This window comes from Falco cherrug, chromosome 3 (assembly GCF_023634085.1).
Source record: "Falco cherrug isolate bFalChe1 chromosome 3, bFalChe1.pri, whole genome shotgun sequence".
NCBI lineage: Eukaryota > Metazoa > Chordata > Aves > Falconiformes > Falconidae > Falco > Falco cherrug.
This window is the reverse complement of record NC_073699.1, coordinates 105,589,258-105,612,319: the sequence shown is the minus strand read 5'-3', so window position 1 is coordinate 105,612,319 and position 23,062 is coordinate 105,589,258. Positions and strand designations below refer to the sequence as shown.

Here is a 23,062-nt window from a genome sequence, read left to right as displayed (position 1 = left end):
TAAGTTCCTCCTGTCTCCCCCTGCTCGGCACCGACCAGGCAGCTGCTGCAGCCAGGAAGGGAAGCACAGCTTCCTCCCAGCCACTGCCAGCGGCCACCACCACCTCGCCTGGCTGCTCGGCCCCCCTCTCCTCTCCCCTTCTCTCCCACCACCAGCAGGGTGCTGTGCCTCCATGCGAGGCTGGTACAACTGGCCTGCCAGTGACACTGGCTGCAGGGGGTCTCCTCCTCCTCTCTCCCCCAGGGAGGTGCCCAGCTGGATGGACAAGCAGCCTTCGCACAACCCACTCCTCCCAAAGACAACAACAACTTGAGATGGGAGAATAACCCTTGCTGGCAGCATGTACCCCTCCCAGTCCCGACCTGCTCTAGCTGTGCTGCCCCTCCCTCCCTCACCTTGGCAATTCGCCTGGAGCCCCTGGGACACAAACACTAAAGCTGAATCCACCCACTCTCCGCTCCAGCGAGGAGATGCAGAGGAGACTGGGTGGTCCTTTAGCAGGGCATCTCAGGCACCACGAGTCAGCAGGTTGCCGCGTCTCCTTGTGGGATTGGCACAAGCTGCCCTACAGCTGCACCACAAAGCCACGCTGCTCCTCTGCTGGAGACGTGGGCTGGGAGCATCCTGGGTGTCCCAACACCGCAGATGCAACTTGCCAAGAGCAGTACAGGGAAGAAGAAAAATGGAGAAAGGAGGAAAGAAATCCAAGTCACGTCCCAGACATTGCTCCTCTTTAAACCTGCATCACTCCCTCTCCTCCCAGGGACTTGCAGAACATGAACCCAGCTTGCTGTGAGGCATGGGCTGCATCCTAACCACCCTGACAGGAGGAGAGCCCACATGAACAGGGTGCCCGATGGCCTCATGTCCAAGGAGTAAGGCAGTCCCAACACAAGCAGGGGCTGCAAAAAGCCCAAGTACTACAAGGGTTCAGTGGGAAACACTCTGCCAAACCCTCTCTCCCCAGCAGACCCCTGCCAGGAACACATCTCGGGAGCCCCCTCACAAGCAAAGCCCTCTGCCAGGGAGAGCACTGGTGAACCAGGTGGGAAAGGGCCTCTGGTGCTGGCTGAGGAGCCATGGGGCTGCCTCCTGGGACATGGCACAACACCCCTCCCTTCACCAGGGATGAAGCACGAGGGCTGGCTGAGCAGGTTGGAGCACCTCAGCAACTGGATACAGACCTCTAACCTCACCGAACACAGAGCCCCCACCCCTCCAACCCAGTATTTTCCTCTCAAAGGGTAAGCTCAAGTTCCTGCCACTACTGCCCTGTTCCTAGCATCCTCCCCAGCTACTACAGCCCCCTGGGAGTTTCTAGAGCATCACACAAGAAGCCAAGACCTTCCCAAAAAGAAAGCAGAGTGCCCTGGCCCTCTCCTCTGCCTGGTCACCATGTGACCAGCTTGGCCTGGTCCTTCTGCTCTGCCTGGTCCTGCATCTTTCCGCTCTGCCCTGGGACACAGGTGCCAAACTCCTGTCCAATGCCTTCACCAGAGCACTGTCACACTGACACTGGCCCAGAAGCATCCTTCTCACCTCCTGGCTTGCTCCTGAACATACTACAACAACATACCAGAAGAACTACCCCCAGGTAGGACTTCAGAGCCATGCTCCCCTGGCAATTCCAGCACATGCAGGCTAAGGCCAGAGGCTTGGCTTCGAATAAAGAAAGAAAAAATCCCCAGAGGGAAGCGAGGACATTTGCATCCTCCTGCAAGCGATGCAAGCGTGTTTTCACATGCAAATCAGCCACTGCACAGTCCTCCCTTTCTTCCCAGGTCTGCAAGGACTCTGTCCCCTCCAGCCATTTGGGGGCCACTTTTAGGGGCAGCGCTGCCTCAGATCTAAACAGCCTTTGTGTCCTGGAAGAGGCATGTTCAAACTCCAGCATGGGCAGATCAGCGCATCACTCTCTTGGAAAAGACAAACACTTGCACCTTTTCAGCCCTGCAAAGTCTTTCCGATGAGACTTTATAATCAGAAGAACCAGTTGCACTGGGGAGACATCACACTTGTCTTGTTCGACTTGCAGGTCATTGGTTTTTGTCTGTTATTGTCCCCTCACCCTGTTCCCAGAGCTGGCTGCAGGCAGACACCCCTGTACGGCTGCGGCATTTCACAAATGCCCGCATCCTTTTGTGCCAGCCACAGCATGAAGGGACAGCCGGTCTCCACCACCACCACTCCCTCTGCTGACCGTGCCCACCACACAGCCCTTCCCTCTACACTTCTGACACCAGTGCATGAAGGACCAGGCAGGAAAACACAGCAAGACCTAACAAGGCGAAGAGAACATAAAACCCACCTTTGGCTCAGAAGTGAGCAGCTCAGAAGGGCTAGCCAGCGAGCCCAGCAGCACTAAATGCACACCACCAGCTCCAGGTGAAGTGGAAAGGGGTAGCTGTGCATGAGCCAGAGGCACCTGAGGCATCGGGACAGCTTGGTCCCCCGGTACCTCTACGTCCGGCTCAGTCCGCACTGGGACAGCCCAGCCTGGCCAGCCCTGGGCAGAGGGGACCCATCCCTCAGCCACGCTGAGGCCCCAGAGCAGCCCACCATCCCCACTCCGAGCAATGCTGCACACCTGTGCTGACTTTCTCCCCTTCCTCTTCCTGGGGACTGGGAGCTGCCTGGCTAGGGCTGCAGGTGTTCAGAGGAGGGCCAGCCCCAGCAGGGAGCAAGAGGCAGAAAGTCACCACATCTGCCAGGACAGGGGACAGCCAGCTAATTTAACACCCTCAGACACAGCTGCTATTCCTCTACTAGAGGCAAGAAAACATTATCTTTGAGCTCATCCATATTCCTCCCTGCCCAGTTTTCTAAATGAAAGTGTTCAGTGCATTAAGGCCTCCATGTGGTCACCAGCCAGTTTAAAGCCTGGTGCCATCAATGGGTTTATTTCTGGGCTTTCACAGTGAGGATGATGTCGTAGCTGCTGCCAAAATGCAGCAAACGGGCAGAAGGGGCTGGGCTGGGTGCAGCTGGCTGTGCTTAGTGTGGCAGGACGGTAGTTTCACCCTCTTGCTTCTGAGCTGGCAGGAGATGCGTATGGCACATCAGCACTGGGAGCAGCACGACCCATGACCCATGCACGCTGCCCTGCATCTCTACGCTGCCCTCCGACGGGGGACTCACGGGCACCTCATGGGACTCTGCGCCCTCAAGCCACCCATTACTTGGGAAGAGATAACACCAGCAGGAACCACCAGTTTCATTTCTTTCACCTCCCCATTTCTGCCTACCAGATACCAGATACCAGCCTGCAACATCAAAAATCAGTGCTACGTTGGGAACTGACTGACAGCTGTCAATCTCTCCCTCCTCACTGAGCTAGAGACCTTGCAGAAGCCCCCCCAGCTCCTGCTGTTGCCAGGCTGATTCCCCACCTGGTTCCCTTCTTGCTAATCCTGTTTGGCAGGGAGCTAATTGGGATTTATCTGACAGCACCCAATGCCTAGAGAGCCATTTTGTGCTTCCTCTGGGGAGGGCAAGGAGGAGGAGGAGGGGGAGGGGGAGGAGGAAGCCTGCAGAAGGCATTTGCACATTCTCCCTTCCTCATTCCCTCCTGCAGTTTTACAGGCTAATTACCAGCATTAGGGAGAAAGGAGCAGGAGGGGGAGAAAGTGGGGATTTTAATTATTTCATTTAACACTTGGCAGGACCCAGCTTGACTCCTGCTGAGCAGCACTTGGAAATAAGGAGCTTTTAAACCCTATCAACGGGAGACGGGGGAGCGAGCGTGGGATATGGGGCTGGGGTGGCCAGCCTCATGGCTAGGTTGGTGCATGTGCTGGGAGTGGAAAGGGGCGTTAATTCACACCATCGCTAATAAACAGCTGTGCCAGGCGCTGCCAGACAAGGGGTGCCTGGCTGCCTCTTCTGAAAAGCAGGGCTTCCCCACTTAATGACTTTGTCCTGAAACAGACCCCTCCTACCATGCAACACTGGACCATGCAGCTGTCTTCCAGATGTGCTTGGGGATGCCTGAGCATGGAATGGGCCACATGTGTATGCCCCAGGGAATACAGATCACCCTCTCCCAGAACTGCTGACCCTTCTCCAAGCAGGTGGTGTGCACACCACAGCCTGTGCACATGCTGCAAATACAGCCCCCCCCTGTTAACAGATGTCCCCACACACGCACTGCACAACCCCCACACCTCTTCCACCTAGCCACCCATATGTGATGGTGACTGGGGTTTACGATGTTTCTGCCTTCCCTCCTTAAAAAAAATTAACCCCCCCCAAGGTTTGCATGCAGAACTTGGTGTCCAGATCTAAAAGTACACAGCTGCTCCCCAAAAGCACACACACAGCAAAGCAAAAGCAACCCAGAGGAGGGAGGTAACGCATCTCAGTGCTGAGCCACAGGAGCCCAAGCACCCTTTGCCCAGCCCTGTCACCCTCTGCCTTCACAAACTGCCGCCCCAGGTGACTGCTGACTCGAGCTGCTGGGCTGCTGCAGGCCCCCGTGCTCCTGGCCCTGACTCCCCACCCCCCGAGAGCCCAACTTGCAGGCTCCAAATGGGGCAGCCGGGCTTGAACCCCCAGCCCCAGAGGACTTTCCAGACCAAGGCACCCAGCCAGGGATTTCACGCCTTCAGCAGCCACCGCCTCCCTCCCCGGTGGCTCCCTGCAGCCGTGCTGCCCGCACTGCTGCCCGCCGCGGGACTGCCCTTCAGGGGCGACACCGAGAACAGCCGAGCCAGGGCGATGCTGGGACAAGGGCCCCCTCGAGTCTGTCCCCCTGCGGTCTCCGGACGCTCGGGGGGTGCAGCACTACCGCTCCGAGCCCGCGGCCGCAGAGGCTGGGTGCAGCCAGCCCGGCTCCTCCGGCGGTCTCACACCGCCACCTGCCGCCCTCGCCAGCCCCGCCGCGCTGCCAGGGGAGCCCAGCGGCTGCCGGCAGCACCGGCACGGCGGGGATGATGCTACAGCAGCGCGAGATTGACGAGGAAGGCAAGCCTCTCCCTTGCTGGGGGACAAACAGACCGTTCAGCCACTTCAGTCTGCCCTGGACTTACGTTGTCCTGTGGCTACTGCCTCCCCGAGACAGCATCAACTCCCTCCGCCAGAGGAAGAGCCTTGCCTAACTACTGGAGTGGCTAGAGCAAACCACCCAACCCTTCATCCTCTCCGCGTGCTGATCGAGTTGGCTGAGCTGCGAGATGTCACTTCTGCCAACCCTCTTCCAAACATACACCAGCTGCTTTGCAAGCTGATGTAAACTTGTTCATCTGCAAGGGGGCGTGAGGATCAGCTGGTGTTGCAGAGTTCCTCAAGGATATGATAACGTGGGGGGTGCAAATAGGAAAAAACAGTAGAAAACAAATGATGAAACAAACCTACGGCACATTTCTGGAGCAAACACACAGCAAGATAAAATTAGCACGTATCCCTGGCACGCTGGATACCTTCCCACTGAGAAAGCAGCTGCCACCGGAGTGCTTCCAGACTATGAATGACATTCTTTAGCAACAGGGGTGGGGTATGTCTCATACCAGGTCTGCTCAAAAGAGCAGCATTGGCAGGAGTTAGGGTACTGCCAGTAACCTCAGAATCCTACAACCACATCAGCAGAGCACAACATGATGCTAGTGAGAACCAGGCATGCAGAGAGTGCCAAAGCAGAAGCACCTCACTAAAACACCTCAATTCCTACCCACCCAGAACAACACTCAACGAGCAGCGGTGGTGGGGTGATGCAGGAATGGCCAGCACAGACCCTGAGCAAAGGTGAGCCACGCTGACAGCAGCAGCATGCCTGTACCGTGCCAGCTGTACAATGTGCTGCAGGCAGAGGGAGTGCTGGCAGCAATATTGAGGAAAGGGCCTGTCAGTCTTCACCCAGAGCTGCTCTAGAGAGCAGAAGCTGAACACCATGCCACAGGGCACCCAGCACCTCTCTGCCACCTCCTCCCAGCCAGGAGCAGCGGGTTTGCCCCCAGTTCAGCCGGAGGCCTCACCCTGCTCCGACCCTGGGCCTGGAGCTGAGTTACACCAGCCAAATGTTCTCACCGCACCTCTCCCACAAGTCAGCCCGGACACAAGAAAGCCTGCAAAGGCTAGATATTGCACCCGCACCGCTGGGTGATGCAGCTCGGTGCCAGTCAGCACCAGCGCCTGCCGTGGAGGCAGCGTGCGGGGCTCCCTGCGAGCAGCTCCGAGGCAGGCGCCCGGTCGTGGCTGCGTCCGGCACCCACTGCAGAAAAAAGCATCAACCCCGGGCCCCGGTCCAAGCTGTCTGGTGCAGCAGAGCTTTGTTAACCACTTCCCAGAAAGCAGACAAACCACAAGAGCCACGGAGCAGTGCAAGACAGACCTCCTGGGAACGCACAGAGCCAGACTTACCGCAGAGCGAGAGGCGGCCGCATCGTCCCCTCCTGCAGAGGGAGACAGGCGGCCCATCGCCCAGCTCTGCTGCGGTGCTGCTTGGACAGACCCTGCGCAGCCTGGTTCCTGGGGGAGAGCGATGCCTCCTGAGCTACGCAGCAAGGTGACGAGAGCTCAAGCACATCACTAGAAAGGAAACACCCAGCAAAAATGTGTGCTTGCACAGGCCCTCAGGGGAAGTGGGCAACTGCTCCAGGTGGACTGGGAAGGCAGGAGCAGCAAGAGCCTACGAAGGAGCAGAAAGAAAAGGACACCCTCTCCTCTGATCAACTGCGGTCCTGCTCGCAGCTTGCTCACAGGCACGTGGCGTGCATGAGATGCATCCAGCACACAGAGGTGTGCTGGATGGAGACACAGCAACGGGGAGTGGGCAGCCCCAGGAACACAGACCCTTTTTCTCCTGCTCACCTGCTGTCTGGAGAGCCAGAAGCAGGCGGCATCCAGCCACTGCGCCGTCAACCAGGCGCAGCTGAAAGTAAAATTTTTGTGCCAGCGTTGCAAGCAGGGAACAAGCATCCAGCATCCAGTCGGTGGGGCTGCTGGCAGCAGCGCCCGCACGCAGAGGAAGAGCAGAACACTCTCCCACCGGGAAAAGCGCGGTTAATGCATCCCAGGGCCGAGAGGCACAGGAAGCATCATCCGGCAGGGGATGCTGTCGGCTCGGATAGCTTCCCTCCTTGCTCCTGGACCCAGAGAGGCCCAGGATCCAGGCCAGGAGCAGGCAGCTTTCAATAAAACTTTTACGTCCCTCTGTTCCCTCTCCAGCACCTTTGCAGGAAGGGCACATTTCCAAGCAAACCCTCAGCCTACCCCTCCCGATCTGCACAGTGTGGCCCATATATTATACATCATGAGGGGCACAAAACAGGGAGGAAATACGGCAGCAATAGTTTTAAACAGCTCACCAGCCTCAGCTGGTCCAGGCCTGGTGTAACTCCCTTTTCCTCGGTTCGGAGGGATTTGAGGCAGCCAGCCACAATGCCCAGAGCAAGGCTAGCTGAGCTGCCAAGGCTCTGTCCCATCCCACCCCAAAAAGCCAGCTGCTTACACAGCTACCTACATGGGTCAGCAGTGAACCTAAAAGTCTCAAGATGAGCACAGTGTGGGCAGAAGAGCACCCCGAAGTCAAAGCTGGAGCAGAGAAGCGTTTTGATGCCTCTACACCCAAGCCTGTCCATGGCAAACAAGGACCTGGGACCTCGCGCCACAGCAGGGCAGCTGCTCGGGCACGCTGGAGAGGGGCAGCAGCAGCACTGGGAGGCTGTCCTCCAGCCTGAGCCACCCGTGCAACCAACTGATGTGCACAGAGGTTCGTGCATACAGGGAGAGGGTATGAGATGAACTGCCAGTCCCAACCACATGCCAAACACCTTTCTTACATACGCTCTGTATCCACAGCCACCAAACAAAAGAGCTGGCCATGAGGCTCCCGGGATGCCAGGATTCCCAGCACCAGGGATCACAGGGAAGTGGGCACCCAGCCAGCCTGCAGCCATGTACACTGCATGCCCTTCCCTCACCCGCTAAGGGCTGCTCTCATCAGCCAGGGCACACACATGGTTTGTTTTAATGACTGGGATTCACTGTTTAAAACGACTGTCCCTGTGGATGACAGCTGGGGCTGCTGCTGACACGGTGCAGGGCAGGTGAGGCGAGGGAACCAGAGGAGCAGGGACAGGAGGGACAGAACACCTTATGGGCTTTGACCCATACCCACACTTCACTTGCTTTTGCTAGAAAGACACCCAGAAGAATTGTCTGTGGCACGTTTGCCCACACCTGCAGCTTCACAGCTGAGCCAGAATGGGGGGCGCACATAGCCCCTGCTCTCACCCTGCTGGCAGCAATGCTCTGCCCTTCTTCATTAATTGCAGCAGGTGCAGCAGATGCCACAAAACCCCCAGGCCAGGTCAACAGGCAAGCCCATCCCTTTTACCTCCAGTGTGAGCTGGGGCAGCGCTCTCCCCCCACCCTCCCCAGGAAGCTGAAGGTGAGAGGCTGAGGATGGAGTTGGAAATGAGGCAAGCACTAGGTGAAAAGTGTCCTTAGATCACAGTTTCGCACCCACAGCACTCCAGAGGCTTGGTGCTGCAGCAGCTGTCTCTTGCTTTGTGCAAGGACAGTGGCAATCCAATTGAGTCCAGGCAACAATGTCAGGCTGAGCAACATGGAGGCAGAGGGGAAAGCAGTTCTTCAAACTGTGATCTAAAAGCAATAGCTTCCTTTGAGGTGAGCGCACACTCTGCAGCCAGAAGGCCACGTGGATGGGTGTGCCTGTACCCACCTCCAGAAGGTTTCTATTGCTCCAGCACATCCTGGGTGGATGGAAGAATGACATGGACTAGTCAGCGAGTCTGATGGTGGATGGAAAAAATGGTAATTTTTTGCATGACACACCACCACTTACCAGCAAGAAGCTTCCTATGTTCTTTAGAAAGCAGGGGAGGGGCAGGGAGAAAAAGGAGAGAACAAAACAGTTAGAAACAAGAAAACAAGGCAGCTAACCCAAGCTTTCCTACCCTCCCCCAACCCCCCTCCTCCAGCGCTCTGCTATTGATACCACCTGGGGCAGCTTCCAGCTGTCTCTTCCATCCCTTTCGAGGCAGCATCAGACAGGCACTAGCTCCCAAAACACCCCATGGTGGCCAGGTGGCTGGCACCTGTATCCTGGGGAGGAATTCCCTATCCCTGGCCCAGCGTTCCTACATCGCATACAGAGGAAGCAGGAGAAAAACAACAGCTCACAGGTAGCAGATGTGGGCATTTTTGCCACATGTGGCAGGCCCCGAGAGGTGGCCCAGCCACCCCAACTGTGCCTCCAGAGACCCACACACAGCCCGGGGCTGGGTGCTGAGGGGGCAGTATGACCGGCACTGCCACCTTTGTTTGCAACACAGGAACACGCTGTTTCCCCAGTAAAACCCCGATTCTTCCAGTAGAAACCCTCATTTCAGGAGCATCGCTTGTCCCCTCTGAGTTTATTTCCATCTCCGACTTCTAAACCCATTGATTTAAATCCGTGTTCGTGGGACAATGGGCTCCCAGATCTGCAGAGAGCCAGAAAACAGCAGGATCCTGATGTTACTGATGATATTGCACACTGCAACAGCCTAAAATCACGCACAGCAAAAGAAGGGAGAAACAGAGAGCCCCAGAACTGTAACACTAAATACATGCAAATGACAATAAAAAAACCCATCAGGAACACCTCAGCACTAACCGCTGACTATCAGCCACACAGCACAAGCACGCTGGATTAGATAGCACGGTTGATCTGATCCACAGAGAAGGCTGCACTCCTGCCTTACAAGGATGGCTAAAGGAGGTCCTGGAGAAACCAACAAGTGCAGCCAAAGGCTCGGGAGCCAACATGCATTAACTGTTAAACTTCACGGGTTGCCTTGCCAATACATGATTTTCTGAAACAAAGTGCACAATTTGGAAACGTTCCGGAGCTGAGCTATCCACAGCCATGCCAAGTTCCCAATGCAGGCTCCCAGGGATCCGATGTTTCCCATCCAACTCAAAGGGGCACATCCTTTACCATCACAGCTTGATACCTCCTATCCAAATGCATCACCTGGGCCAGAATTACTTTTGAAGTCTAGGGAACCAGAGCACAAGATGAAAGGAGGTTCCCAACTCACATGATGAAAGAAAAGGTTAACAGTCAAACAGCTGAGCGTTTCAATAGTTGTTATTGAGCATGGCTTATTTGTCTGCCAAGTGATCTACGGCAGTACTGAAGTCCTGTAACCGTTGCAACATTCATTCTAGGCACCTACGGCACTAGGAGCTGTCCTCACATCCAGGTCCTTGTCCCACCAGGACATGGGTATCTCCTAGTGTGAAATGCAACCCTTAACCCCTCTTTTCTACTCCACCCAGCCCACTCTGCCCCCTCCCAGGCCCACACAACAGCTACCAGATATTTAAGAGCAGGGTGGAGTTTGCAGCAAGTGGTGCTGCTTGTGTGCCCTTCTCAGGCCGGAGGCTCAGAGGCTGCTGGAAGAGGACAGGTGTGGAGCCCCAGGGGAAGCACGGCCAGATGGGTGGGATGCAGGGGATGGAAGTGGGCGACTTCTCAGGGAAAGGGAGCGTGCTGGGCCACACAGCAGAGGAAACTGAGCAGGAGGAAGACAAGGAAGCAGCTGGAACAGAGAGCCTCACCCACTGCCCCAGCACCCGGGCTGAGGCCTCCCACGTGCTCTGCATGCCACGTTAGCAGCAGCTCCCACAATGGACTGTGGGACATGGGTAATGTGACACTGTGAAGAGTCCTGACAGCTCACTGAGACTATTAGGGGAAAAACAAAGTGAGCATTGAGGGCTGGAGACGGCCCCATGCCAAGGAAGTGACGTGCAGCCTTCTCCATTGGCAACCAGGAGCCCTCTCAGCTATAACCTGTTGGGAGATGCAGAGAAGAAAGGAAAAGGAGAAAACCAGCTTAAATATATCCCAGAACAGCACAGCTACTTGGGGATTTTTATTTGTAAAAAGAGGAAGAAAGAAATGAAAGCCAAGACTCCATGGCCAGCCCTGGTGCAGATGAAATATCAGTGTCTGGCTGCAGGAATGCGGTGCTCCCTTCTTTTCTTCTCTCCAATGCCTCTGAATTGAAGTGATGTGGATTGTGCCGCCCCACAGTCACATCCTTCTGTGAGCTGACAGCAGAGGTGGCTCTTCTGGGACCCTGGACAGCAGGGATTGCTGGAGGGAATGGGCCCCCCCTCCTCTTACTCCGCTACCCCAGGGGAAGCGGCAGAGCCCTTTCTGGCCAAGGCAGCCCCTCTGCAGAGCCCTCTTGTCAAGGTGAAAAGGCAGCACAAGAACAGCAGCAATGCATTTGGGACAGCAGAACAGACTTGATTTTGCCAGGGTACAGGAAGGTGTCAGGGGCTTTTGTTGAGGCATTCAGATACAGAAGCCCTGGGGACAAGCACGCTTGGCTGGGCTTTCTACAAAGCTTTCCTACAAAAGCCCACCGGGGTTTTCAGGGGATTTGACTGTACCTCTGCCCCTCGCCAAGGGAAAGGATGCAAATGCCTGAGTGGGAGACAGGCAGTCACTGCGGGGAACAGAATGCAGGCAGTTTTAGGTGTTGTGGATTTGGGGGGACACTCCCATTAAGACAGGGCAGCCTGAGGTTCCCTGCCCTTGCGGCGTGGGTGTAAAGGCAGCTCACCCAGCTCAGCCTGTTCACCTCAGGCACGGTGGCAAAATGCCAGCAGCTGTCGCACGTCATTTACCGTGCACACAGCACTTCTCACCCAACAGCCCTGCAGCAGGCAGGTCCCTCAGCTGCTGGCACAAGCACTGCAGCCCTGGCATCCCAGGAAACCCCCTGGCAGGGCACCATGTCACACCACCGCATCCTGGCAAGGAATTCAAGCATCATCTAACATGCATGGGACAAGTAACATGCCCAAGGCCACAGAGTGAGAAACTGTGGCAGAGGTATGCAGCACACACAGAAGTCAGAATAGCTCACTTTCCACATGCCAAAGCACGGCATTCCCAAAGCAGCACCTTTTCTTTAAGGTACCCCTGCAGGTAGGTTCAGCTGGGGTGTGGGGGTCCAGCTGGGGCTCTGTGCGGGATAATGGAGTGTCACTGCCTGCCTGTTCAATACCAACTGAAGCTTTCATATGCAGATACCAAAACCTGATGTTCACCGGGTTTGTAACAGCAGCTGCTTTTCAGAGTCAGGGAAAACCAGAAGGTGACAAAGAGAAGATGAAGATGCCTGGCCAAACCCCACACGGAGCTGCCAACTGCAGTGCCGCAGCCCTCAGGAAATGGCAATTGCAGCTTTGTAGCACTAGAAGAGACGACACCAGTGCTGCTCCAGGCCCAAATCCCACCTGGCTGCCAGGGCTGCAGAACAGGGAGGAGCACATGGGATGAGGGCTGGGTGGAAAAAGAGTGTTGGTTTTCCCTGTGAGTGATGCTAGCTCTAGTCTACCGGTGGGAAACAGAATCCCAGAAGGGTTAAGGGACTCGAAACACACTCTCTCAGGCTGGCGTGGCCACAGCAAGACTGAACACTTGACCCCGTGGAGCCAGAAGCCGCCTGTGACTCACGGAGGCAGCCCGGGCCGCTCCGCTCAGCAGCAGCCTCCCACCCACACAGCCCTGCACCAGCGCCGGCACCTCTGGACCGAGTCCCAGCCACCCCAGCCCCTTCCCACACATGCTGACCTGCAGCGCTTCCACCCCGCGGCTCCGGGCCCCTCTTCCTCAGGCTTGGGAGATCGCGCCAGTCCATCAGCGTGCACACGCTCTCCCTCTCATTTTTAGAACAAAAGTGCAATTGAGATGAGTTAACCCCAGAGCCTGACCTGCCTTTCAACTCCAGCATATTTCACTGGGCTTTGATTTTCCCTTCAGCATGCTGTGGCTCAGTCAAGCAGCTGCTAACATCAAGAAGGGGAAAATAAGTTTATTTTACTATACATTAAATAAAAAAAAATAAAAAAAGAAAGGAGAGTGGGAGGCTCTGTTCCAAGGTCAGGCACTTGACTGCAGAAAAGCCTCCCTGGACAGAACCGCGCTGGGATCGGGGAGCACGGCCGAGCTTTGCGGAGAAGCAGCGCAGAGCAGCAGGTGTTCGTGCCATGCCCGGGGGGCGCAGGCCAGCGCAGCCCTGGCTGCAGCAAAGGGGACCTACCCCTCCAGAGCACCCAGGACGTGCCTGTTGGCTTACTGCTGCCAGGGGCCGAGCCACTCTGTCGTAAAAAGCCATACTTCTGAGAAAACACGACTCGGACAAGTCACCCAACACAGCTGTCACAAGGCCAGAACTATCTCTCCAGCCACCCAGACCAACGCACACCCCAAAACCGTTTCCCTGCCGCTTGGGTCAGGAGAACTCACCGAGGCAAGCTGTCCTTTGGGCAAGCCCTGCCTGGAGGTCCCAACCTGAAGAGGCAGCCCTGGGAGCTGGCCTTGCAGAAAGACACTGCTAACTAAACACAGGCTCAGCCCCGGGGTTCGCAGGAGGGTGGGAGGTCTCCTCTGCAAATCTTCCTGCCTGCCCACTGGGATGGGCACAGGTACTGGATATTTACAGAATCACAGCACGGTCAGGGTTGGAAGGGACCTCTGGAGATCATCTCATCCAACCCTCTGCTAAAGCAGGCTCTCCTACACCAGGCTGCAGAGAGTCACATCCAGGTAGGTTTTGATTGTCTCCAGAGGACATTCCACAGCCTCCCTGGACTGCCTGCAGAGCCAGAAGGGCAGGCTCCGAGAGGCCAGGAGGGATCCCTGACGGATCCCAGGAATCCAACACTGGTGTTTTCTTTGCTCTCACACTAACGTCCCCGATAAGCCTGCCAGTGAGATCCAGGTTGGACTGTCTCATTCCCAAGGAAACAAGCCAAGGGTTCCCACGCCACCTTCCCGCTGCTCAGTGCACAAAAGCAACACAGACTTCCTGAAATCCCTCTCTCCATGACCCTCCCTACTGTTTCTCTGCATCCTGCTCCAAGGCCACGCTCTGTAGTGAGATAACAAGGCACTTGCTGCCAAAACCAGCAGCCGGAGGGGCCCAGGACCCACGCAAATCTGCATTCAAACAAAGACCTGATCTGAATGTCAGAAACTGCAGATGAAGCCCTACGGTCTGGGCTTACTGAATTCACCTAAAGCCAAAGCGGGATCTCTGGAAGAGCTTGGGACCTGGATGCCAAGGTCCCACCAAAAGCTGGGGGCACTCTGGCACCTGCCTCCAGCCGCAGCGGGCAGCCGGGCGGGCGGCAGCTCAGCCCTGCAGCAGCGGGCACCTCTGCCATGCCTCCCACACCCGGTGACCGAGACAAGGGGCTGGAGAAAGAACAGCCAGAGAGAATTTCAATCCCTTTAAACATTCAATCTGCACACAAAGCAACGAAACCCAAGCAATCGCACACTAAAAAAGAAAATTTCTCCATTTTCTTTGCAGTCAGCACTTGATTCTAAAATTTTCTTAAGTCTGGGGCATCCAAGCATCCCTGCTCTTGTCAATTACACACTAATTAAACACATTACACTCGCTCTCAAAAACATATCAATCAATTGGCATGCGATCAGCATCTAATAATTGCTGCTACTGAAATTCAGCCTCCCCAGAGAGGTGCAGTTTTTGTGTGTTAATTGTTTAGGTTTGGCAAGCGAGATGGGAGTTAACGAGCAGTCCAACTGCCACCTTGGGAGGAGGGTGCTGCAGAAGGCAGAAGAGGCAGCAGGGATTTTCCCACCTTCCTCCATTACCAAGCTCCGAAGAACAGTCCTCAAAACACAGCCAGAATTGGAACCAGATGTGTAGGAAGTGTCTCATTAGCAGTAATTGCTTTGCAAGGATTTGAGGTTTCCCCTCTGTGCCACCACCAAACACACTTTTAAGAAGCTGCCGTGGGTTGGGTACCAGGATGCACTGGTGGGGGCGGGAAGGAAAAAAACCCACAGGGCAGAGTCTCTACTACACTAACATTTTTATTGAAGCCAGGGAAAAGTTTACTCAAGACTGGGCTGGCTGCAGGCATCAGCCTGCCGAGCGGCAGAGGATCACCACTCCAGCAGATTAAGCTAAAAAAACTCAGCATCTCAAACCCTCTTTCTTGAGCGTGGCTCATCACGGCCAAATGATTCATGAAATAGCCTTGTGATTAGCTCTCTTGCACCCTCCCTGCCTTCATAAGGGGGAAAACAAGCACAAGACACTCCAAGAACTTGTCTCCTTCCCTGTAACTCAAGGCTGATTAGAGGATCTGGCAGGGACTCAGGGCTTCCCTTACCCAACTATCCCCATGTGTAATTTTACCTGCAGAGCTATTTTCCTTGGATTACAGGGCTGAACCCTGAACAAATCAAAGCCAAAGACACAAAATAAGAACAGGTCAATCAGGCCTGTGCACAGAAGTGCAGAGCTGTTTCTGTTCCCCAGAAAAGGGAGACCCAAAGCAAGGCAGGAGAGCCACGAGCCGCCTCGGGGACGGGACGAGACCAGAGACCCCCTCAGCTCAGCCCTTGGCTCCTCTGAGTCCCTGTGGCACCGAGAACCATTGTTTTCTCCCTGCTGCACAAGTTCCCCACAATAGATGACAACTTACCACCTACATCATCCCTTTATTCTTGCGCTGAATTTAAACTTCTTCAAATACAAATGCAGGCAGAATCTCAGATTCATAGCAGACTGTCTTCATGGTCCTGCCTTCCCGCACACCACACCAGCTTCGATCACACCTCAGAAATGCAGAGGGACGCGGTGGTTAAGCAGCCAGCACTCCCGGCTGGGCCGTACCGCACGGCTGTCCTCCACAGCCGCTCTCGTCCCCTCCTGGGGTTGCTGAGCTGGCGCCAGCCCCTGCTGCAGGGACCCTGGCATCTTATCCCCAGACAGAAAACCCTGGGAAGCAGCACCGGAATCCCCCCACAGGCATCCCTCAGGGAGGGGCAGGAGCTACTAGGATAGGAAGCGGAACAGGAGAGGGTGTCACCTGCCACCCACCACACTACGCTCACCAGCAGTGCGGCACTTTGTCGCCTTGCTAGAGCTGGGTGAGTCCATGCCCCAAGCCACCTCGCTGTCCCAAGTGCCAGCCCCTACAACTGGGGTAGTGCCAGGGACCCCAGTCCCAGCTGGGGCATGCTCCCAGGAGGAGACCCTCGCTGTAGGATCACTCTTCCCCCCATTTCCTTCTCCAGCCTGCGCAAGACAAAGGACCCAGTCTTTGCTAGACATTAACTGTAACAGCAGCCCCCAGGGACAGGGTGGAAGAGCGATTCGAATGTCAAAGGAGGAGCAGGCACCCGCATTATTTTTGGTGAGATGAGCATAATTAAGAGCCTGCAAATCTCCTGTATTCCTTGGGCTCCTTTCTCAAGTCCCTTTAGCATGCTGTATCCCCTCTTCACTCCCCCTCCCCAACACCAGCAGAGCTCAGATCGCAGTCTCCAGGGCTAAGACAATAGCTGCTTATGTTCTAAACTAGCGCTGCTTTCTGGGAAGAGAGCCAGGCCTGGCAGCTCTCAGCAGCAGGGAATAAAAGACGTGTTTGTGCTATGGAGCCCCTCTGCACCAGTGGGGCACCCTCAAAGGGAGGCAAAGCCATCAGCCTGCTGGGGATCCGAAACAGAAACGCAGACAGATGCCCTGGGCTTAGCGAGAGGGGAGTGAGAAAGACCACAGAACCGCAATAAAAGAGAGCGCCTTGCTCAAGCAAGCTGTACAACCGGCAGCAAGCAAGGCTCCCGGGCACAAGCAGATGCACAGCATCCCCCCGACAAGAGCTGAGCTGAAGCTGCAGCACATCAGGCTGCTGAAATCAGTGGGAACCGAGGACGCTCCGAATACTGGGGCCACTCGAAGCAGGAGGCAGGTCCATGGTAGAACATGGGCACCATCCCCACCAAGACCACGCTGCATGTCAGCAGGGTCCATCTGAGCATGAACAACAGTGATCTTGGCTGCAGCGGAGCTCCCCCCACCCCGCAGCAGGGAGCGGGCACAGGCAGGCAGCCTTGTGTTTTGCCAGTCGTTTCTTCATGCTCGCTGCTGCCAAGCCTGAGCGCGCAGTCCCAGGGGATCTGTCTCCTCCTCCGCAGCATGGCACTGGACGCCTGTGCTGCAGGCAAGATGACAGGAGGTGCCCTTTGCTCCCTCTAGAAGTCCCTGGCGAGGCAGAGGGTCCCATGCTGCAGGGGCCACGGATGTCCTAGTGGCAGTCAAGCCTGGGCAGCGGCAGACCAGACCCACCCCAAAGCCTGAACACTGCTCCACTGCTTTTGCACCCTGTGTGTAGCTGGCCAGGAGGCGATGAAATCACACGCTTGTCCTCTTCGCCATCACAGCCACTTCAAGTGCAGCAGGGTGGGAAGCTCAGCACAAGAGGTGACACCCACCTTGGCTGCTGCCCTTTGTGGAAGAGCCCAGGGTCAGCAGAGACCACACCACGGGCAGGCACCACACTCAGTACAAGCTACGGCTGGCTGCCTGTCCAGGTCAGAAAGCAGGAATGCCTTCCTCAGGCCAGGGCTGCATCCCCTGCCTCCAGCCAGGGACACGGGTCCAGCCTCAAGACCAGCCGTCCTGCCTGCTGCCGACAGAGGCATCACACCAAACTGGTGAGGCTAAAAGCACACAGGGCCTTCCCACGCAGGGAATTTTCTGGGCTGAGCAGCAAGTGCAGCAGCCAGCCTGCAACCCCATTAGCTACCCAGTATGGATACTGCCCCTGTCCTTGACAACACAGCCTTTTGCCACCTCTACCATGCCCCCGGCAGTACATAAGTCATTTCTTGATATCCTTCCTCCCAGCACTGCTGTCAGATGCAATAACCAACACCAGTGTCTTTAAAATGTCCGTGTTTCAATGCTGTGGAACAAAATGCAAATCAATTAATCTAAAATAAAATGTTTTAAAAAAATGGAGGAAAAAAAAAATCAAACTGGCCTCTTCTTCTTCTTTCTTTTTATGAAGCTTTAAAATTGCTTTTTGACTGTCCTGAATAATTGACGTTAACATGAAAATTTAAAGTCTTTCAAGATTTCATTAAAATTTATTCTCCTTCCCTTTGGAGAATTGTCATTGCCGAGTCCCATGTAGGGCAGACAACACAAGCAGCTGCCTCCATTCACAGCATTTAACTTCATTCTCTCCGGCTAAAGAAAATTCCCTCTTAATTGTTTAATGGAGACCCTGAAATAACATACGTCACTGCTCCCCATCATCAGTTTACTAATCCCACTCCCACCCGATTCCAGCACAAATCCTGCATTTACCCTACCTCCTTCAACCCATTTAAGCTGCACCATTTCCCCACCACTCCTCCTGCCACAGCAGGAGCACAGCACGAGAACGGGCTCCTGCACTGAGCCAGCGAGGCAGCCCCCTTCACCCCTTCCTTGCACTAGCTAGGTGCCGTCTTCCCTTCCCAGCATCACATATTCACTGGTGGGCACGGCCCTTCATAGATGAATGAAGTCTTGCATCTCTCAGCAGCAGGGATCCGAAGAAACCCTCTAGCGTAAGCCAGCCTCTAGCAAAGGGCAGTAAGCAGACACTTGTGCAAGGGCAGCACTACCATCATGGTCCCTTCCAGGATGCCCAGTGCTGGTGGCCATGGTCCTTCTCAGCATGCTGCCCTGTGGGAAGCAGTGGTTCTGGTGGAGGGGGGAAAATGTGACTGCAGCACTGCAGGAGCACCCGAGCAAAGGCGGTCCCCGGAGCAGCAGGGGAACATAGCCTGGCACAGCCCTGGGAGAGAGGGGGATTCGCAGGGCACTGCAAAGGGGTCCCACACCCAGCAAGCATCCCATTCCTGGAGCAGCAGTGGAGAGCTTGTCCTGCTCCCACTGCTAGCCTCAGCAGGCAGCTGCCCAGCTCCTTCCTAACAGCGAACTGCCACATCCAATTAGGTTTCCCATGAAGAGAGCAGCCCTAGCCCAGGAAACCCAAGACAAATGGCAATGTTTTTAGAAATATGTATTTTTAAATTGCAAGGCTCCAAGTTGTCTTTAAAAGGCCAAAATGTGTTTCCCTGGAGCAGCTGCAATGCAGGAATGGCAGCCCTCGGTTGGGCCATCATATAACTTAATGCACACAAGGAAAACAGCAGAGACCAGGAGAAAGAAAAATAAAAAATTGAAGGCTCGAGCTGGTGTTAGTGCTCTTAAAACGGTGCCGAGGCTATCAAACCCCACCAGGCTTCCCTGTGAGTGCTGCTCTGCGGCACCCTCGGCAGCCGGGGCTGCACCGAGAGGGTCGGGTTTCCTATTAAATCACAGCACCAGACTGGCGGCACTGTTACCAATTAAGTGTTATAACCTTCAGCGAAGCTTTCCCAATTTACCCCACTTGACCAACTGACCCTGAAGATTTTGAACAGCCTCTATAAATCCTACTGATCTTTACCGAAGTCAAACTCATACGGGTTTTGTTTCCAGAAGGGAAATTATCACGGAGCGAGAATGTGGTACTTGCACTGACCATTAACCTCACACTTTCAAGCACAAGCTGACCCTTTTCTCTTCTTGGTAAATGGAGAAGCTGGCACTTCAGAAGATATATGCTCCAAAAGGCTCCCAGCAGCAATACTAGCACCGAGTGCTCACTTCTCCACACGCTCATTCCTAAGTAAACCTTCCAAGCATCGGAACAGGCTGCCCAGGGAGGTGGTGGAATCACCATCCCTGGAGGTGTTTAACAAATGTGTAGATGTGGTTTAGTGATGGACTTGGCAGTGCTGGGTTAACCTGGACCTGAAGATCTCAAAAAGTCTTTTTCAACCTAAATGATTCTATGATTGGAGGGAAAACCACTGCCCTTCCAGCTGCAAGGGGAGCCAGGGCAGAGGCTGCCTTCACTCTCAGGGCTCCCTTCTCACAGCAGGGCTCATGCATACCCTCTTCCAAAAGGATGTAACAAGGATCAAGCTACAGCCATCATGCCCAGCAGTTAGTGCCAAGACCAAGGACTACAGCATGAGTTCATGCTCAGGAGACCAGGGAAAAGACAGAACACAAGGCAAGGATGCAGTGCTCTGGTTCCCAGGACATTTCCTTCCTGACCCATCAAGACAGGCCAGGTCCAGCACACAAGCAGCTGGGAGGAGAGCACCAGCAGGATATCTCCCACTACCATGAGATTTTTCTGGACCACAAGTGGTAAAGCACGAGAGATTTAAAGTCCTTTCCAGGTACGTTATGTACTAAAGGGTACAGCAAAATCAAGAGACAGATGCCAGGATGCAGAACAGTTTCTAGCTGCAAAGAGCAAACAGGGCTATTATAAGGCATCATTAGCACAAAAGAAAACAGGCTGGGAGACAGCATGGCACAAAAGCCCACAGCCAGGTGAAGCAGGATTAGAGGTAGCAGCCAGTCACTCCAAGCAAACAAGTTTTCAGCCAGTAATAGAGGCCAGCAAAGCTGGCAGTGTGGTTCAGTGAAGGGCTTGTAGCTGCCCATTCCAAAGCCTTAGGGGTAAAACAAGGAAAAAACCAAAATAACCCTCATTAAAAACTGCCTCCCCCCTACTTCTCTAAGCCAACACGTTGTCGGTGGTCCAAAGCAAAAGCCTGACAGCATCCAACCGCACTAGGTCGCTTCTGCTTCAGTGTTGCAACTCTCAGCATTTCCTCTTGCCTGCCCCTAACATGTTCTCCTGCAGAACTCTAAAGGCTCTGCATCATATCTGCCTGCAGGAGGGCCAGGAAGACAAGCTGGGGTCTTTTCTCTGATCACGGAGCTTTAATGGTCCTAGCAGGAAGCAGAGAAGGTCAAGATTTTTTTGTTATTGTTTTTTAAAAAGAAGATTTTAAACTGAACAGAGAAGAAAGGTTCAATCCATCTACAAGGACATCTGGTGTGGGTCCCAGTGTGAATGTGGGAGTGTCAAAAGAAGCCAGCCCTGTCACCCTTCCTGGTTTGGAAAGCATCACCACCAACTCTGACTGCTCGTACAGAGATGCAGAAGAAAAGCCCCCAGTTTAAAGCATTCCAGATATCCTTATCTCCACCTTCATGATTCCTGCCCAGCCACTGACACTTAATCGAGCAGTTGATACAGAGGCACAGCCCATCCCACTTCTGCAAAGTGAAAGTTTTATTCCCACTCCTCTAACAACAAGGAGAAAGGGGCAGAGGTGGTTTCTTTTGTGGCAGTGGGCAAGTAGGACAAGCTTTTTCTGTCCCCTTTCCCCTTGTGCTCTGCTCACCCCTGCCACCCGCACAGGAGAGCTCCCTTCCCGCAGAGAAGCTCTTCAGGCAGCCGTGCACGCTCACTGCTGCCTGGGCTAGCGACTGCCCAGGAACTGGCTGACCCAAGTAATCAGCCTCCCACGCACACACTCTGCTCCCTTGAAGCCGTAAGTTCCCATCACACAAGGCGTCCTTGTGTGTCAGGACCGAATGCGTCCCAGCCTCCCCTGCCCCACTTACAGTCCAAGAAAGGAGATAAATGCTGTTCTTACCTAGTAATGAATAATCCAGAATCCACATGGGAGAGGACAGCACATGCAAAAAAATGAGAGCAAAAAACAGTTGGTCAGACCAGAGTAAACTCTGCCCACGGACTGGCAAAGCAGAGCTGCTCTGCTCCGCTGCTCGCTGGGCAGGGCAGCCCCGAGCTGGGGCGAGGGAGCAGCCACTGTGCTCAGCCAGCTCCGGCTCTGCCCCCTCACCCCCTGCACGGCAGCTTCCCCACCCCACTCTTGCTCACCCCCAGGAGCCACCAGCTGCTCAGTGGACCTGCTCAGCATCACCCCTCACCTGCACCGACTCCGAGCCACGGAAATGGTGTGGGTCAAAGGCCCACGAAGAACAGCCCGGATAAAGGCAAGGGAGAAACCACAACCCCTGCAGGGACTCCGGCAGAAGGCAGATAAGCCCTATCAGTGGCGCAGAGGACAGTGAAGCCCCTGGCTCCTGCCACACTGCTGACAAGCAGCTCAGGGAGCAGGCCTGACCCCCGCAGGATCAGGCACCCTGAGTCCTGGGGGCAGCAGCATACCCACACCTCTTCTGTGTGCTACAACAAAAGTTAACCCAACACGGGGGAAAGCAGACAGATTAAGCAGAAGAGCGCTTGCCTTTCCCCAGGCAGGGGAGATGCCCAAGCAGTGCTTGAGCCAACCAGATAAAGGAGATGCCCACTAAAAGCCACACAAATTGTGTACTTGGTGGCAGGGAAGAGGCAGGGTGGTAAGGGCCAGCACAGCTGGGTAACATCAGCTAGCGCAGTGTGAAATGGGTGACACACCTCAAGGGAAAAGGGTCCAGCTGCCAAAAAAACAGCCAAGAGGCATCTATCAGGAGCCCTGCCAAGACAGAGGGGTATTCAAAGGATGCACACACAGCAAGGATGGGGAGGAAGAAAGCAGCAACCAAGCTGATCTCTTCCCACAGCTCCCCTCACGCTAGATTTCCACAAAGCCTCAGACCTCTCTGTGCCAAAGGCATGCACTCTGCAGTGCGGCAGCCAGGGTATTACATGGGATATCAGCAGAGAGGCCGGGGGGGCGGGCGGTAGGGGGTGGGCAGGGGAGAAAGAAACAGGAGGTGAGCAAGCAAGCAGACTCTCCTGCCCTGGAGGTCCCAGGTCCATCTGTCTTGTGTCACCACATGCACCAAACGCCTCCTAGCTTATATGGCAAAGGCTAGCAGGACCTCCAAAGGCTGCTGGCTGGCAACTCCACTACCACCTCTTCCTCCCCAACCTCCCCACCATGTCTGTTCTGTAGAACACAGTCAGACCCCCTTCCTCCTCTGCTGCAAGGGATACACCTGAACTGCTCCGTAGGGGGGAACACACAACTCTTAAGACTTATTCTGCAGTCCCCTCTGAGGGCTGGGATAGGTGGACAAAGTGCAGGAGACCTGAAGGAGCCAATGAATCCCAGTCAGCTGGAGCAGCCAAAAGCAAGAAACTACTGCTGGCCCACACTGCGCCAGCCTCATTTCCTTATGGCAGGTTTTAATCTCCTGATTGGGCTGCAGTGACGCTCCCAGCGCAGGGACAGGGTTCTGCAGCTGAAGTCACCTGAATGGCTCAGAAAAAGCTGGTCAAGAGCCAGGGCTAGAAAAGCCCCAACACCTCCACCGGCACTCGGGACAACCCAGCCCTCTCCCTCACCCTCCCCTGGAGATACTGCTCTGCTGAAACAGGGGGAGAAGCCATGGGA

General features: G+C 55.1%; 1 protein-coding gene across 2 annotated transcripts in view; it reads right to left on the bottom strand.

Moving 5' to 3' along the window:
* The window catches only part of AGRN (agrin), a 129,015-nt gene that overhangs the window by 71,944 nt on the left and 34,009 nt on the right, over positions 1-23,062 (bottom strand). The window contains exon 3 of one of the 2 annotated variants that reach the window (XM_027803262.2): positions 8,804-8,824. The exons of the other annotated variant lie outside the window; for it this stretch is intronic. Coding sequence (XP_027659063.2) covers positions 8,804-8,824 — 21 coding nt within the window. The remainder of the gene's footprint in view (positions 1-8,803; positions 8,825-23,062) is intronic. 2 annotated transcript variants of the gene reach the window in all.